The sequence below is a fragment of the Bufo bufo genome, chromosome 3 (genome assembly GCF_905171765.1).
Source record: "Bufo bufo chromosome 3, aBufBuf1.1, whole genome shotgun sequence".
NCBI lineage: Eukaryota > Metazoa > Chordata > Amphibia > Anura > Bufonidae > Bufo > Bufo bufo.
In genome coordinates this window covers 370339972-370355284 of record NC_053391.1, presented here as the reverse complement: position 1 = coordinate 370355284, position 15313 = coordinate 370339972, and the positions used below count along the sequence as shown (strand labels likewise).

At 43.2% G+C, this 15313-nt stretch overlaps 1 protein-coding gene across 18 annotated transcripts in view; it reads right to left on the bottom strand.

The window, feature by feature from the left end:
• MACF1 (microtubule actin crosslinking factor 1) overlaps nucleotides 1–14564 on the bottom strand; it is a 284153-nt gene extending 269589 nt beyond the window's left edge. For 13 of the 18 annotated variants that reach the window (XM_040424612.1, XM_040424605.1, XM_040424603.1 and 10 more), the window contains exon 1: nucleotides 14342–14543. In XM_040424612.1, coding sequence (XP_040280546.1) covers nucleotides 14342–14543 — 202 coding nt within the window. Of the gene's footprint in view, nucleotides 1–14341 lie in introns of all 18 variants that reach the window. The other 5 variants (XM_040424601.1, XM_040424619.1, XM_040424622.1 and 2 more) reach the window with 1 other exon arrangement.
• Nucleotides 14565–15313: the final 749 nt, after the last annotated feature.

Genomic DNA, 15313 nt, shown 5'->3' with positions numbered 1-15313 from the left:
CATCCCTACACGGACCAGACACAGAGGATCAGAAGATATTCTACACGTGGACCTTGGAATGTGATCCACCTAGTGAAGAATCTGTGTGCTCTCTTGTAAGTTGAGGAAATCCAACATATAAGAGACTACATTACCGAGCATAAGTCGATGATTTGGTGTAAGAATTGGCTTTTACCAAAAGATATGACATCTCATTGTCCAGATCAAATTCAAAGTAATGGAGCAAGTGACACTGCCCAGGAGAAGTGGTGAGATAAAAAAAAAATGTTGCGCAGAGAGCCTTTCTAGATTCAGAACCTGCAATCCCTGAAAGCCACAGGGGTAAATAGGAAATATGAGGTAGCACATCTGACACACTAAACTAGAGTATGGACTTCAATGATTTGTATATTTATTTGTTTTTTGGTTTTCCTTTCAACTAGATGCAACAATCTCAATGATATTCCTGGTGGGAACAAATTATTTTCGCTTAACTCTAAGCTAGATTTTGATACTTTGATACATTGATGACATCAAGGCTGGCAGATCTGCAACGCATGGGATGACGTCACAGGGCTGTTGACATCATAATGGCCAATGTCGGTGACACTGTCTGGTGTGTGACATCAAAGCTGCTAGAAAGACATGGTGGCTGCATCGGAAAGTAGGAGTGGCCAAATAAGGAGGCATGGTTCATCTCCCATGGCTCTGTTAGGCTACTTTCACACCTGCGTTAGGTGCGGATCCGTCTGGTATCTGCACAGACGGATCCGCACCTATAATGCAAACGCTTAGATCCGTTCAGAACGGATCCGTTTGCATTACCATGAACAAAACAAAAAAAAAAAAAAAAAAAATTATTTTATTTTGTTCATGATAATGCAAACAGATCCGTTTTGACTTTACATTGAAAGTCAATGGGGGACGGATCCGTTTGAAAATTGAGCCATATTGTGTCAACTTCAAACGGATCTGTCCCCATTGACTTAGGCTACTTTCACACTTGCGTTCGGAGCGGATCCGTCTGATGTTTCATCAGACGGATCCGCTCCGATAATGCAGACGTTCGCATCCGTTCAGAACGGATGCGTCTGCATTAAAACTTAGAAAATTTTCTAAGTGTGAAAGTTGTCTGAGCGGATCCGTTCAGACTTTACATTGTAAGTCAATGGGGAACGGATCCGCTTGAAGATTGAGCCATATGGTGTCATCTTCAAGCGGATCCGCCCCCATTGACTTACATTGTAAGTGTGGACGGATCCGCTCGCCTCCGCACGGCCAGGCGGACACCCTGAGCGGAGCGGAGGCTGAACGCTGGCAGGCGGATGCATTCTCAGTGGATCCTCCCCCACTGAGAATGCATTGGGGCCAGACGGATGCGTTCGGGGCCGCTCGTGAGCCCCTTCAAACGGTGCGCACAAGCGGACACCCGAACGCTAGTGTGAAAGTAGCCTATTACATTGTAAGTCTGGACGGATCCGTTTGCCTCCGCACGGCCAGGCGGGCACCCCGAACGCTGCAAGCTGAGCGGAGCGGAGGACAAACGGTGCCAAACTGATGCATTCTGAGTGGATCCGCATCCACTCAGAATGCATTAGGGCTGGACGGATCCGTTCGGGGCCGCTTGTGAGCCCCTTCAAACGGAACTCACAAGCGGAGCCCCGAACGCTAGTGTGAAAGTAGCCTTACTATTATTTATTGTAAAGCACTATTTGAGTTTTCCAACATTCTGATATTGATGACCTCTCCTGATAGGCCGATCAGCTGTTTGAGGAGGCCGTGGTCCACTGGATAGTGGCCGTGCTTGGTATTGCAGCTCAGCCCCATTCACTTGAATTGGACTGAGCTGCATCTACGTCATGTGACGGATGAACATGATGTCCTTGAGGCTGGTTTTAAAGTCAGTATAAAACTGAGTCTGCTTGTATAGAACCTACCATTAGCCATCTGGCTCCAGGAGAAGTATATGGTGGGTTCAGCATGCATGTTGGTACTTGCATCCCTGGATCCGATGAAAGCTGTAATGGCACCGGACGGGGTTACAAGCAAAGTGTCCTTGGCTTGCATGCTGACCTGCATTCCCTGGATTTTATGTGGCTGTCATGGCCCATGAACAGGTAGGAACAAGAGTTAGGGACCACTCATGAGACGACCTTGACGCGGTGAGTGGCTTACTATGCTTTGGCCAAAATATAAACCAATGTCTCATCCAGCATGGAGGGCAGAGTGCTGGATGTAGTGTGCGATCACATTTGCATTTTCCGTTTATGATGTAACTGGCCTAAACAGAGGCTGTGGCTCTTCGGTGAGTACCACAGCCTCTTCAAACAGCTGATTGGCAGGGATGCCAGATGTTGGAGCCCCGCCAATCTGATACTGATGACCTGTTCTGAGGATAGGCCATCAATATCAGAATCTCAGACTACCCCTTTAATTCCAAGGTACCGTTAGTTCTATACAGAAAGAAGGGATTTAGGTAGGATTTTCTGAAGAGTTAGGTTTTCGGGTTGCTTTTGAAGGTTTTAAAGGTGAGACAGAGTGTGAAAAGTTGAGAGGATGGACAGGAGAAATCTTGTAGACCGTTGTGTGATGAGTGGACAAGAGTAAAGCAAAAAAGGAAGTCTTGGGGAGATTATGCGTGGGGAGGTTTCATGAGATTAGGTCAGAGATGTATGCAGGGGAACAGGATATGGATGGCCTAGTATGTCAGTATTCATTTTTTGAAGTGGATTCGCCAGGCAATGGGTAGAAAGTGTAGTGATTGGCAGAAAAAAAAGGAACAGGAAGAGCAGGGTTTATATCCAAATCCTGTTTTTGGGGGCCCCAAAAAGAACTGCTGTATCATGGCCCTATGTTTTTAGTGAAGGCTATGCAAAATAATTAGATTTACTAATTGTTTAATACTGAATATCCTATTCCTCTAACAACATGACAATGCAAAGTGAGGTGAACCGTGGTCATAGTTTGTAAGAAACGAGCAGCATAAAGGATATTGTAATAATATTTTTGATAATGAATGAACAATATTCTGTTCCTCCAGACACATTCTCCCATCAATGGTGGCCTATTGCCACCATAACAGGGGATATGCCATGAGGAGAACCCTTCCTCATATGTCTTTTAAGACATTAGTGATTTTTCTTTAAACTGTAGGCAAAATTCTTTGATCCTTTCTGTTATTATACTAGTAGAAATTAATTAAGGCTCTGTTCACATTGGCTTTTATGTACCTTATTGTGTTCCATAATATTTGCAGAAACATTTTATTTATTTTTTTGCTTTCTATGGGATTTGACTCATGGCCAATTTCATCTATTGGCTTCAGATTTGCTTTATTTGTTTATTTCAATAGGGAAAGCGGATTAAACTGCTGCCAGACCTATTGGACAGGCATTTATCTTTCGTTGCTAAGGACTGGGTATGTTGTAATCCAGTATGCTCAATCCTGCCATTTTCTGAGAGTCTGGAGGCCCCCAATCTATCCTTCACTACCATTACTATCCTCTCTAAGCTTATAATAATGCATTTCAACAAATTACCAACTGTTCAAGTGATTTCACCATACCCTACATTAATTGTTCTTTATTGGTTGCAAACTGTATCCATATTGACTCTAGACCACAATATGCAAGGTCTATGCCCCAAGCACATGCAAGCAGAATAAACCAACAAAAAAATAGAACAAACAGTTTAGTAAAGAAGTAAACACAGAGCCACACCCGTGCATAAATCTGTGTGCCCTGACTATTATATAGGTGTTTACAGGATTTGTGTAATGACTTACAGAAGAAAAGAGGAATTTAAGAGTAAGTGCAAAGAATTATAGAGATAATGAAGGAGGCTCCTATACCGATCCCCTAACAACTTTACAAGCTGATGGGAGACATAAAGACATAACTCAAAAGGTAGTAACATGTCGAGTCTTGCTGTTTGCTCTCCACATAGAAGAGTAATTCATTTTGCTTCATCTCAGTTTTTATGCCACATACTACTTGCAGATACTACTATATCAGGGGTCAGCAATGCCCAGCACTCCAGCTGTTGTGAGACTACAATTCCCAGCAGGCTCCATTTATTTCTATGGGAGTCCCAAGAACAGCTGAATAAGTGCACATGCTGGGAGTTGTAGTCTCACAACAGCTGGAGTGCTGGAGGTTGCTGTCCCTCCCAGCAGCATGAGAGATTTAGAAATTGTCTCTTATGGTGGTTAGAATTGGTTCTTAACTTAGCCTAATTCCTCTTATGCAATTTAAGGATACTGATTCTTTACTGATAGGAGGTTGTTATTGGGACGGTCAAGCCAACTTATCTGTACATTCAAGAAATTGGAAACCCAAAGAATATTGTGCTTTATTTTTCTAGTATCACACATATAGAAATGTCATGTAACCCAATTCATTAACCCTAGTTCCCTTACATCAAGCCATCATCTTCTTCATCCTTTCTGCCCACTTTGATCTTTTGAAATGAGATGGTCAGTGGAACTATGACTGTTTCTGACGTTTGTGCTCACATCCTTCCAGTAAGTACAATTAGGTACCATTAAGTCATTTAAAACTAGTTCTTCATGATGGTTGATGATGGAGCCACTTCAAATATTATTCTAAGCAGCTGCATTATCCCCAATTACCTAACAAGGTATAATATTCTTGTATGTTGCTGTAGGCTCTTCGGACCCCCAACAATTAGCAGTTTGAAGGCGCCGAGGTGCTCTTTAGAACACAGCACTACCATTAAAAGTTTTTTCCGAGTTATAAAAATATATACAGTCAGGTCCATAAATATTGGGACATCGACACAATTCTAACATGTTTGGCTCTATACACCACTACAATGGATTTGAAATGAAACGAACAAGATGTGATTTAACTGCAGACTGTCAGCTTTAATTTGAGGGTATTTACATCCAAATCAGGTGAAGGGTGTAGGAATTACAACAGTTTGCATATGTGCCTTCCACTTGTTAAGGAACCAAAAGTAATGGGACAATTGGCTTCTCAGCTGTTCCATGGCCAGGTGTGTGTTATTCCCTCATTATCCCAATTACAATGAGCAGATAGAAGGTCCAGAGTTAATTTCATGTGTGCTATTTGCATTTGGAATCTGTTGCTGTCAACTCTCAAGATGAGATCCAAAGAGCTGTCACTATCAGTGAAGCAAGACATCATTAGGCTGAAAAAACTAAACAAACCCATCAGAGAGATAGCAAAAACATTAGGCGTGGCCAAAACAACAGTTTGGAACATTCTTTAAAAGAAGGAACGCACCGGTGAGCTCAGCAACACCAAAAGACCCGGAAGACCACGGAAAACAACTGGTGGATGACCGAAGAATTCTTTCCCTGGTGAAGAAAACACCCTTCACAACAGTTGGCCAGATCAAGAACACTCTCTAGGAGGTAGGTGTATGTGTGTCAAAGTCAACAATCAAGAGAAGACTTCACCAGAGTGAATACAGAGGGTTCACCACAAGATGTAAACCATTGGTGAGCCTCAAAAACAGGAAGGCCAGATTAGAGTTTGCCAAACGACATCTAGAAAAGCCTTCACAGTTCTGGAACAACATCCTATGGACAGATGAGACCAATATCAACTTGTACAAGAGTGATGGGAAGAGAAGATTATGGAGAAGGAAAGGAACTTCTCATGATCCTAAGCATACCACCTCATCAGTGAAGCATGGTGGTGGTAGTGTCATGGCATGGGCATGTATGGCTGCCAATGGAACTGGTTCTCTTATATTTATTGATGATGTGACTGCTGACAAAAGCAGCAGGATGAATTCTGAACTGTTTCGGGCAATATTATCTGCTCATATTCAGCCAAATGCTTCAGAACTCATTGGATGGCGCTTCACAGTGCAGATGGACAATGACCCAAATCATACTGCAAAAGCAACCAAAAAGTTTTTTAAGGGAAAGAAGTGGAATATTATGCAATGGCCAAGTCGATCACCTGACCTGAATCCGATTGAGCATGCATTTCACTTGCTGAAGACAAAACAGAGGGGAAAATGCCCCAAGAACAAGCAGGAACTGAAAACAGTTACAGTAGAGGCCTGGCAGAGCACCACCAGGGATGAAACCCAGCGTCTGGTGATGTCTATGCGTTCCAGACTTCAGGCTGTGATTGACTGCAAAGGATTTGCAACCAAGTATTAAAAAGTGAAAGTTTGAATTATGATTATTATTTTGTCCCATTACTTTTGGTTCCTTAACAAGTGGGAGGCACATATGCAAACGGTTGTAATTCCTGCACCGTTCACTTGATTTGGATGTAAATACCCTCAAATTAAAGCTGACAGTCTGCAGTTAAAGCACATCTTCTTCGTTTTATTTCAAATCCATTGTGGTGGTGTATAGAGCCAAAAATGTTAGAATTGTGTCGATGTCCCAATATTTATGGACCTGACTGTATAGCACTGTAAATCTGATGGGAAGCAATATATAACTAAGCTAAGCAACTTTTAGGCAAAAAATTATATTTCATAATTTCCCTAGTTCTCTTCTGGCCTTTGTTTACCTGCAATAACAACAATCTCTGCCCCTCCCCCTGCTCTGCAAAGTGACATGTCTGCTGCATGTTGTACGAGTAGGACTACAAGTCTCAGCTGTACAATGACACTGCTGATACACACAGGATCTTCCCCCTACCTGTTCTTGTGCAATGCTCTGCAGAACTCCTCTAGTCTGTCAGCTCCTGTGCCCAGCATTTGTCTCCTCACTGCCTGCAGCTATTCAGTAAAGCCTTCAGCCCTCAGTCTGTGCTGCTGAAGGGGTTAAAGTTTTTCCCGAAGAATCCAGGGAGAGAGCAGACGGCAGTGCAGGGGGGCATGGCCAACACAGTGACGTCTCGTGTACAGACACAGATCTGCTCTCTCAGGCTTGTGCATGAAACTTCAGAACAGGGAGAGAAGCTGACTTCATAGGTCATGTGACCCTCAGTGAAATCTGAGGAAGCAGCCACTGCAGATAAAGTAAGTGCATAGTAAAGCCTTTACATTTGATTAGTTAGGAACATACAAAGAAATAGAAAATAACTCGGACAACCCCTTTAATGCTTAACGAAGCACAGGAGGTCATCACACTTCTCTGAGCTATGCCTGGATAAACATTGAAGGGGCTACCCTTCAATTTGCTGAATGGTCCGGGGTCCCTGGCTGGACTTCCCCTGATAACACAAGGATAAGGATAGGCTATAAAGGTATGTTCTGATAATAGAATAGTATAGCATGCATTATTCCATCCAGGAAAAAAGGACCCACTTGTGGACCAATTATAATCAATGTGATTTATTTGAATTCTTGAAAAGATTTAATTCATGACAAGTCATAATTATCATATGCAATCTCTCATCATGGATCCTGTAGAAACAGAAGCCATGGAGCCTAATGCAAACATTTTCTTAACCGGACTGGCAGATTAATGAAGGTCCCTCCCATGAGACCAATGTCCTTTTCACTACACAACCCCCACGGGTGCCATAAGTCAATATCCATGTCTTTGAGATTCACTGTAGCTGTAGTACATGACTACCATCCTAGACAATTGTGAAGCAACAGAGATGATTACCATGGATATACGTACGTCATAGAAAAATGCATCATACCATGCTCTTATGTCATAAAAATACAGTATAAACTGACAATTGCCCACATTTGCCTACATGTACCAGATTTGTCTACATTGCCTACCTTCAATATAATAAATCAGTTTATTTTGTAGATAGAAATAAACAGTAGGTAACAGTATAGATATTTCGAGGACATGTAGATGTAGGACAACCTCCAGTATTCCAGTTGCTGTGAAACTACAAGTCCCAGCGTGCTGGTTGCTCTCAGAACTTCAATAGAGGTTGCTGACCCCTCATGCGGGAGAATATGGCAATCCTTGGATATTCAGAATGTATAATCAATATGGTTGCTCAAAGTCAGGGATAGGTCACAAAATCAAGGCGTAAAGGACACATTGATATAGAGTAGGAAAACCGAAATACCTTCTTCATATGTCCAACCAACTAACATAGTCACTAAGGCTGAAAATAAAACTTGTAGCTCAACCATCTATCTTAGGCCTCATGCACACGACCGTTGTGTGCACCCGTGGCCGTTGTGCCGTTTTCCGTTTTTTTTCGCGGACCCATTGACTTTCAATGGGTCCGTGGAAAAATTCGAAAATGCACCGTTTTGCAGCCGCATCCGTGATCCGTGTTTCCTGGCCGTGAAAAAAATATGACCTGTCCTATTTTTTTCACGGCCAACGGTTCACGGACCCATTCAAGTCAATGGGTCCGTGAAAGAACACGGATGCACACAAGATTGGCATCCGTGTCCGTGATCCGTGGCCGTAGTTTAGTTTGTATACAGACGGATCCGAAGATCCGTCTGCATAAAGCTTTTTCAAAGCTGAGTTTTCACTTCGTGAAAACTCAGAACCGACAGTATATTCTAACACAGAAGCGTTCCCATGGTGATGGGGACGCTTCTAGTTAGAATACACTACAAACTGTGTACAAGACTGCCCCCTGCTGCCTGGCAGCACCCGATCTCTTACAGGGGGCCGTGATCAGCACAATTAACCCCTTCAGGTGCGGCACCTGAAAGGGTTAATTGTACTATCATATCCCCCTGTAAGAGATCAGGGCTGCCAGGCAGCAGGGGGCAGACCCTCCCCCCCCTCCCCAGTTTGAATATCATTGGTGGCCAGTGCGGCCCCCCCCCCCCTCCCTCCATTGTAATAATTCGTTGGTGGCACAGTGTGCGCCCCCCCCCCCCCCTTCCTCCCTCTATTGTAATAAATCGTTGGTGGCACAGTGTGCGCCCCCCATTGCCCCCCCCCTCCCTCTATAGCATTAACAACGTTGGTGGCCAGTGTGCGGCCTCCCATCTCCCCCCCCCCCCATCATTGGTGGCAGCGGAGTTCCGATCGGAGTCCCAGTTTAATCGCTGGGGCTCCGATCGGTAACCATGGCAACCAGGACGCTACTACAGTCCTGGTTGCCATGGTTACTTAGCAATAGTACAATAGTAGAAGATTCATACTTACCTGCTCCAGGCTGCTGCTGCGATGTTCGTGTCCGGCCGGGAGCTCCACCTACTGGTAAGTGACAGGTCTGTGCGGCGCATTGCTAAATGAACTGTCACTTACTAGTAGGAGGAGCTCCCGGCCGGACACGAACCTCGCAGCTCCCAGGTAAAGTATGAATCTTTTACTATTGTACTATTGCTAGTAACCCGCTGCCACCAATGATCGGGGGGGGGGGGGGGGAGATGGAAGGCCGCACACTAGCCACCAATGTTGTTAATGCTATAGAGGGAGGGGGGGCCAATGGGGGGCGCACACTGTGCCACCAACGATTTATTACAATAGAGGGAGGATGGGGGGGGGGCACACTGTGCCACCAACGAATTATTACAATAGAGGGAGGAGGGGGGGGGGGGCGCACTGGCCACCAATGATATTCAAACTGGGGAGGGGGGGGTCTGCCCCCTGCTGCCTGGCAACCCTGATCTCTTACAGGGGGATATGATAGTACAATTAACCCCTTCAGGTGCGGCACCTAAGGGGTTAATTGTGCTGATCACTGCCCCCTGTAAGAGATCGGATGCTGCTAGGCAGCAGGGGGCAGTCATGTACACAGTTTGTAGTATATTCTAACTAGAAGCGTCCCCATCACCATGGGAACGCCTCTGTGTTAGAATATACTGTCGGAAATGAGGTTTCACGATCTCACTCATATCCGACAGTATATTCTAACATAGAGGCGTTCCCATGGTGATGGGGACGCTTCAAGTTAAAATATACCATCGGATTGGAGAAAACTCCGATCTGATGGTATAAAAGGGACTCCAGACTTTACATTGAAAGTCAATGGGGACGGATCCGTTTGAAATGGCACCATATTGTGTCAACGTCAAACGGATCCGTCCCCATTGACTTGCATTGTAATTCAGGACGGATCCGTTTGGCTCCGCACGGCCAGGCGGACACCAAAACGACTTTTTTTTCATGTCCGCTGATCCTCCAAAAATCAAGGAAGACCCACGGACGAAAAAACGGTCACGGATAACGGGAAAACGGAACCCCGTTTTGCGGACCGCAAAAAAATACGGTCGTGTGCATGAGGCCTTACAGTGTTGATCAAGGGGGAGTCAAAACAACCATTATGAGGCAGTAGCCAACTATTCTCAAGATATAGGTAAAAAAAATCCTGAAATAAAAAAGAAAAACCAAATAGAATGAGTCCCGGGCAGCTCAGCAATCAGGTGCGGATAATACGAAATATGTTTCATTTAAAGATTCATTTAAAGGGGATATGCCATAACTGATGTAACACAATGAAAATATAGTACATGGCAATCTCTTTCTAACAAAGCTAGAACCAGCCCTGTACCTCACATGGAACCAGAGATCTCCCCATTCATCGCTGTAATTGTAATTGTAACAGCTCTCTCCCTGTCACTGGTCAGGGGGAACGCCCCTTCTGCTGCAGCTCTCTCTCTCTGCAACTGTCACAGCTTCAAACAGTGATTTTGGCTAGTGGCAGTTGAAGGATGGAACTGAGCATGTGCGACCACCTCAGTAGGAGAGGTGGACATGCAAATTACTATACAGATTAAACATTAGGGGGCACCATTATAATAAAGTACAGAGAATATCTCCCAACTGTAGTATTTTTGTAACAGAAAGTAAATCCCAAAAGTAACTTGTTTTTCATGTTGAATTATATTAAAATAACATTTAAAGGGCACCAGTCAGCAGATTTGCACCTATAAAACTGGCTGACCTGTTAATTGTGCACTTGGCAGCTGAAGACATCTGTGTTGGTCCCATGTTCAATCAAAATAGCGAGGGTGTGGCAGTTGCAGAGAGAGCTGAGCCTCTAGGTGTAATGACAACGCCCCCGTTGCTCCTAGAGGCTCATTTACATCTATTAAAACATCATTTTTCTCAGCAATGCGGGCACATATGAACATGGGACCAACACAGATGTCTTCAGCTGACAAGTGCACATGTAACAGGTCAGCCAGTATTATAGGTACAAATCTGCTGACAGCTGCCCTGCACTAGTAGTATTGTGGAGTAGTATTAATATATAGGTACTGCAGACGAGTAGGAAGGGCAGTGCCAGGCTGTGTGATGCTTCCTCCTTCGGTTTCAGTGGCAGGAGTACGTTTACTTCAGTAAACTGGCCAACTAAGAACAAAGGCTGGAAGGGAAGGCCGAGAATCTCCTCCCCCTCCTAAGAAATAGGAGAGGGGAGCCCAGTGACCATGGCAACTAGAAGAATGGCTGCTCAGGCTTTTGTGTTACCACGGAAACAGATCATGCAAAATCAGCCTTCCAATAGCATCCCACTGACTCCCGGCCTGTGTTATCTATGAAGCTACAAGTACGAGCACTTCTTACCACACATACCATTTAGATTAAGCTGCTCCCACTGCATAGAATACATACATGTCTTTCAAAGGAGGGCGGGGGCCCAGTTACACAAGGCTACAGGAATTTTGTATATAAATGATGGTTTATTATAATACTACGGCAGTGTATTATGTGAAATGTCTGTCTATATGCATACATGCCACCACAAGTAAGTTATGAATGACATAGTCATAAACAGGATATCTGCCCATCATCACCAGCCAATACTTTGCGTAATCCTTTTGTTCTTTATAGTGCGATGTGATCCTTTTGGCAAGGAAACAAAACAAAATTGCAATAACTCAATTTACTGCCAGGTTCGCTGACAAGGACAACTGTCGACACCCTATCCATTAAGTGGGAGGATTTGTGCTTCACCCCAAGTAACATGACTGCATTATTCTGTAGTGACAGTTCATATGTTAACAGAATAAGAGCTAAAAATCTAATTAAAGCTATAATAAGCGCCAGTTTACAGAGGCCCTTGGTATGCCGTTATGTGGATTCGCCTGTTGATATTCATTTATAGAATTATCCCCTCCAGATATGTACCTAAACCAGGATGAGCACCAAGCATGATTGGCCTCATCCCCAGATAACCCTAAAAAGATGCCTGTGTTCACTGGGCCTAAGGAGGACCTGTCATCTCTCCTGACACCCAGCTGGACCTTTATTGCAGACGTCTAGCAATTCCTTCATAATCTTCTAGAAGGCAGAGCCATATGAAAAGATGCTCCAGAATTGTTATTACTACTAGGGATGAACGAAGAGAGCTTTGGATCCTAGATCCAAAGTCGCTTCGCTAAAAACTGTGTTTTAAAGGGGTACTCTGGGAATTTTGAAAATGAAACAACTTAAATATTAATTTATTAGAAATATATTACCTTTCATTAGTTATACTGGCTAGTTTTGTCTAGGGAGTAATCATCAGGGGAAATAAAATGGCTGCCATACTATTAGTACACACAAAACCAGTCCTAATCACACAGGAGGACAAGCTACTTTACAACACTTAGCTAAAGAGCTGCTTCATCCTCCTCTATGCAGAAGTACAGAGAGGAGGTGGGGATGTAGTAATGAACAGCAGCACTTGTATGCGGTCTCCATTACCACAGTCTGTCCTGTCCGTCCTCTCTGAGCTTCATGTCTCCTCATGAACTCCATTCCTACAGAGATTCAGCTGAAGATCTTATCATCTGTATTCAGGATCATAATCCCTGACAAGTAGGAAAGGGGGATGAGGCAGCTCTTTACCTCAATGTTCTGAAGTAACTTGTCCTCCTGTGTGATTAGAACAGGTTCTGTGTGTGCTAATAGGACAGTGGCCATTTTATTTCCCCTGATGACTGCTCCCCAGACAAAACAAGCCATTATATCTAATGAAAGGTATTTGGGAATATATTTATAATAAAGTCATGTTTAAGTATTTTTATTTTCTTAATTTCCAGAGAACCCCTTTAATGCTGTACAGAGATCCATCTCCGTACAGTATTAAAAAGTATGGGCTCCGTGATTGTGCCCTTTTGGAGAATGGTGGAGTCTGTCTTTTTTCAACTCCTCGCAATTCGTTTTCCTTTTACACCTTTTTTTTACTTATTGAATATGCCAAAAATGTCATTAAAAAAACAATTCCTCCTACTAGTCCTTCAGGTGTTAACGGCGGCCAGACGCCTAATTGCGAGGTTTTGGTTGAGGGCAGACGCGCCTACGCGAATGGACCTTATACATAGTGTAAGGGAAGTTAGGAAAATGGAATACTTAACTGCATGTATTACTAACTCAGTCGATAGATTTACAAAGATCTGGCAAACATGGGATGACGCTTTTGATCACTTACAATAAAAGACCTTTGATTACCAGTTAGATTATTATTTTTCCCCCTTCCTCTAATTTCCCCCATGTGTCGTGTCATTGTAATTGTCTTATGTCCTTTTGTGGTTTCAGCCCTTAGTGCGTTTATTGGCCTCAGATGCAAAATGTATGTTTTGTATACTAATGTACATTTGTTGGTATTGACGTTATGCAACATAGTAATGTACCTGTATTGCCTCTTACGATTGTGCAATGAGACAATGTACCTGTACTATTTTTTCATTGATAAAAAAATCAATAAAATAAACAATTTAAAAAAAAAAAAGTATGGGCTCCGCCGAGGCGAAATTAGTTATCTTCGGCATAACTTTGGCATTTGATTAATCAACTGGAAAACCATTTAAAAACAGGTATCCAAAGTCAGCTTCGGTACCTACTGCTACATCGGTACCGAAGCGGACTTCGGAACCAAGTTTTAAAATGGTTTTCAAGTTGAAAAGTCAAATCCCAAAGTTATTCTCCAAAGTCCTGCAAGACTTTGGTAATAATGGAATTGCCTTGCTGGAGCCCATACGTTTTAATGCTGTAAGAAGACGAATCTCCATTCAGCATTAAAACAAAGTTTTGAGTGAAGTGACTTTGGATCTAGGAGCCGAAGTGAGCTTTGTGCATCCCTAGTTACTACAATAGACATGTCAGGAGAAGTGACAGGTCCTCTCTAGTCTCTAAGGAACAATGTTGATCTAGGCAAACATACTCTACATTGTTTAAGGGACGTTGAGATCATGGGCCCGTGACTTTGTCGCCAAATCTCAAAATGTAATCATTAATAATAATCAATATTAATCAATAATAATCATTATAGACTTGTAGACCATGGTATCATTTGTGACTTGAATGCAATAATCAAATACTTCAGTCCTTAAGGGACAGATATGAGGGAGATTTATCAAAAAGGGTGCAAAGAAAAACAGTCAGATTCTACCTTTCATTTTTCAGAGGTACTTTGGAAAACGAAAGGATCAAGGGGTAACCAAATCAGTTTCCCTTTGAATCAGCTTTGATAAATCTCCCCCAAGAAGTTTGGTTAGACAACCAGATGGATGTCCAGCATGATTGCTATGTACTCACCTGCCACTCTGACCACAGCTCTCTCCGCAGGATCCAAAACCGAGTCCTTGCTTTGCCTCTTCTTCTGTTCATGACGTGGCAAATTCCAGGGGAGAGTGTCACCTGCAGGACAAGGAGACAAGCTGCCAGATCTCTCACTCCGACATGACCTCTCACTCCGGTATGATCTCTCGCTGAGGGTTTCTTCATCTGAAGATGACATGTCTCCTTGGACGTAGAGACGTTACTCTGAGAAATAAATAAAATTTTCTATAAGTCATAATTCCATCTCTGTTATTTCTAGAGAAAAACAATGCATATACCAATAGTGGAGGATGCATAAGTTCTTTAAAGGTTTATACTCTGCAGTATATAGAATGTAAATAGGAAACAAATACTGTGTACAGTCAGGTCCATAAATATTGGGACATCGACACAATTCTAACATTTTTGGCTCTATACACCACTACAATGAATTTGAAATGAAACAAACAAGATGTGCTTTAACTGCAGACTGTCAGCTTTAATTTGAGGGTATTTACATCCAAATCAGGTGAACGGTGTAGGAATTACAACAGTTTGCATATGTGCCTCCCACTTGTTAAGGGACCAAAAGTAATGGGACAGAATACTAATCATAAATCAAACTTTCACTTTGTAATACTTGGTTGCAAATCCCTTGCAGTCAATTACAGCCTGAAGTCTGGAACGCATAGACATCACCAGACGCTGGGTTTCATCCCTGGTGATGCTCTGCCAGGCCTCTACTGCAACTGTCTTCAGTTCCTGCTTTTTCTTGGGGCATTTTCCCTTCAGTTTTGTCTTCAGCAAGTAAAATGCATGCTCAATCAGATTCAGCTCAGGTGATTGACTTGGCCATTGCAACATTCCACTTCTTTCCCTTAAAAAACTCTTTGGTTGCTTTTGCAGTATGCTTAGGGTCATTGTCCATCTGCACTGTGAAGCGCCGTCCAATGAGTTCTGAAGCATTTG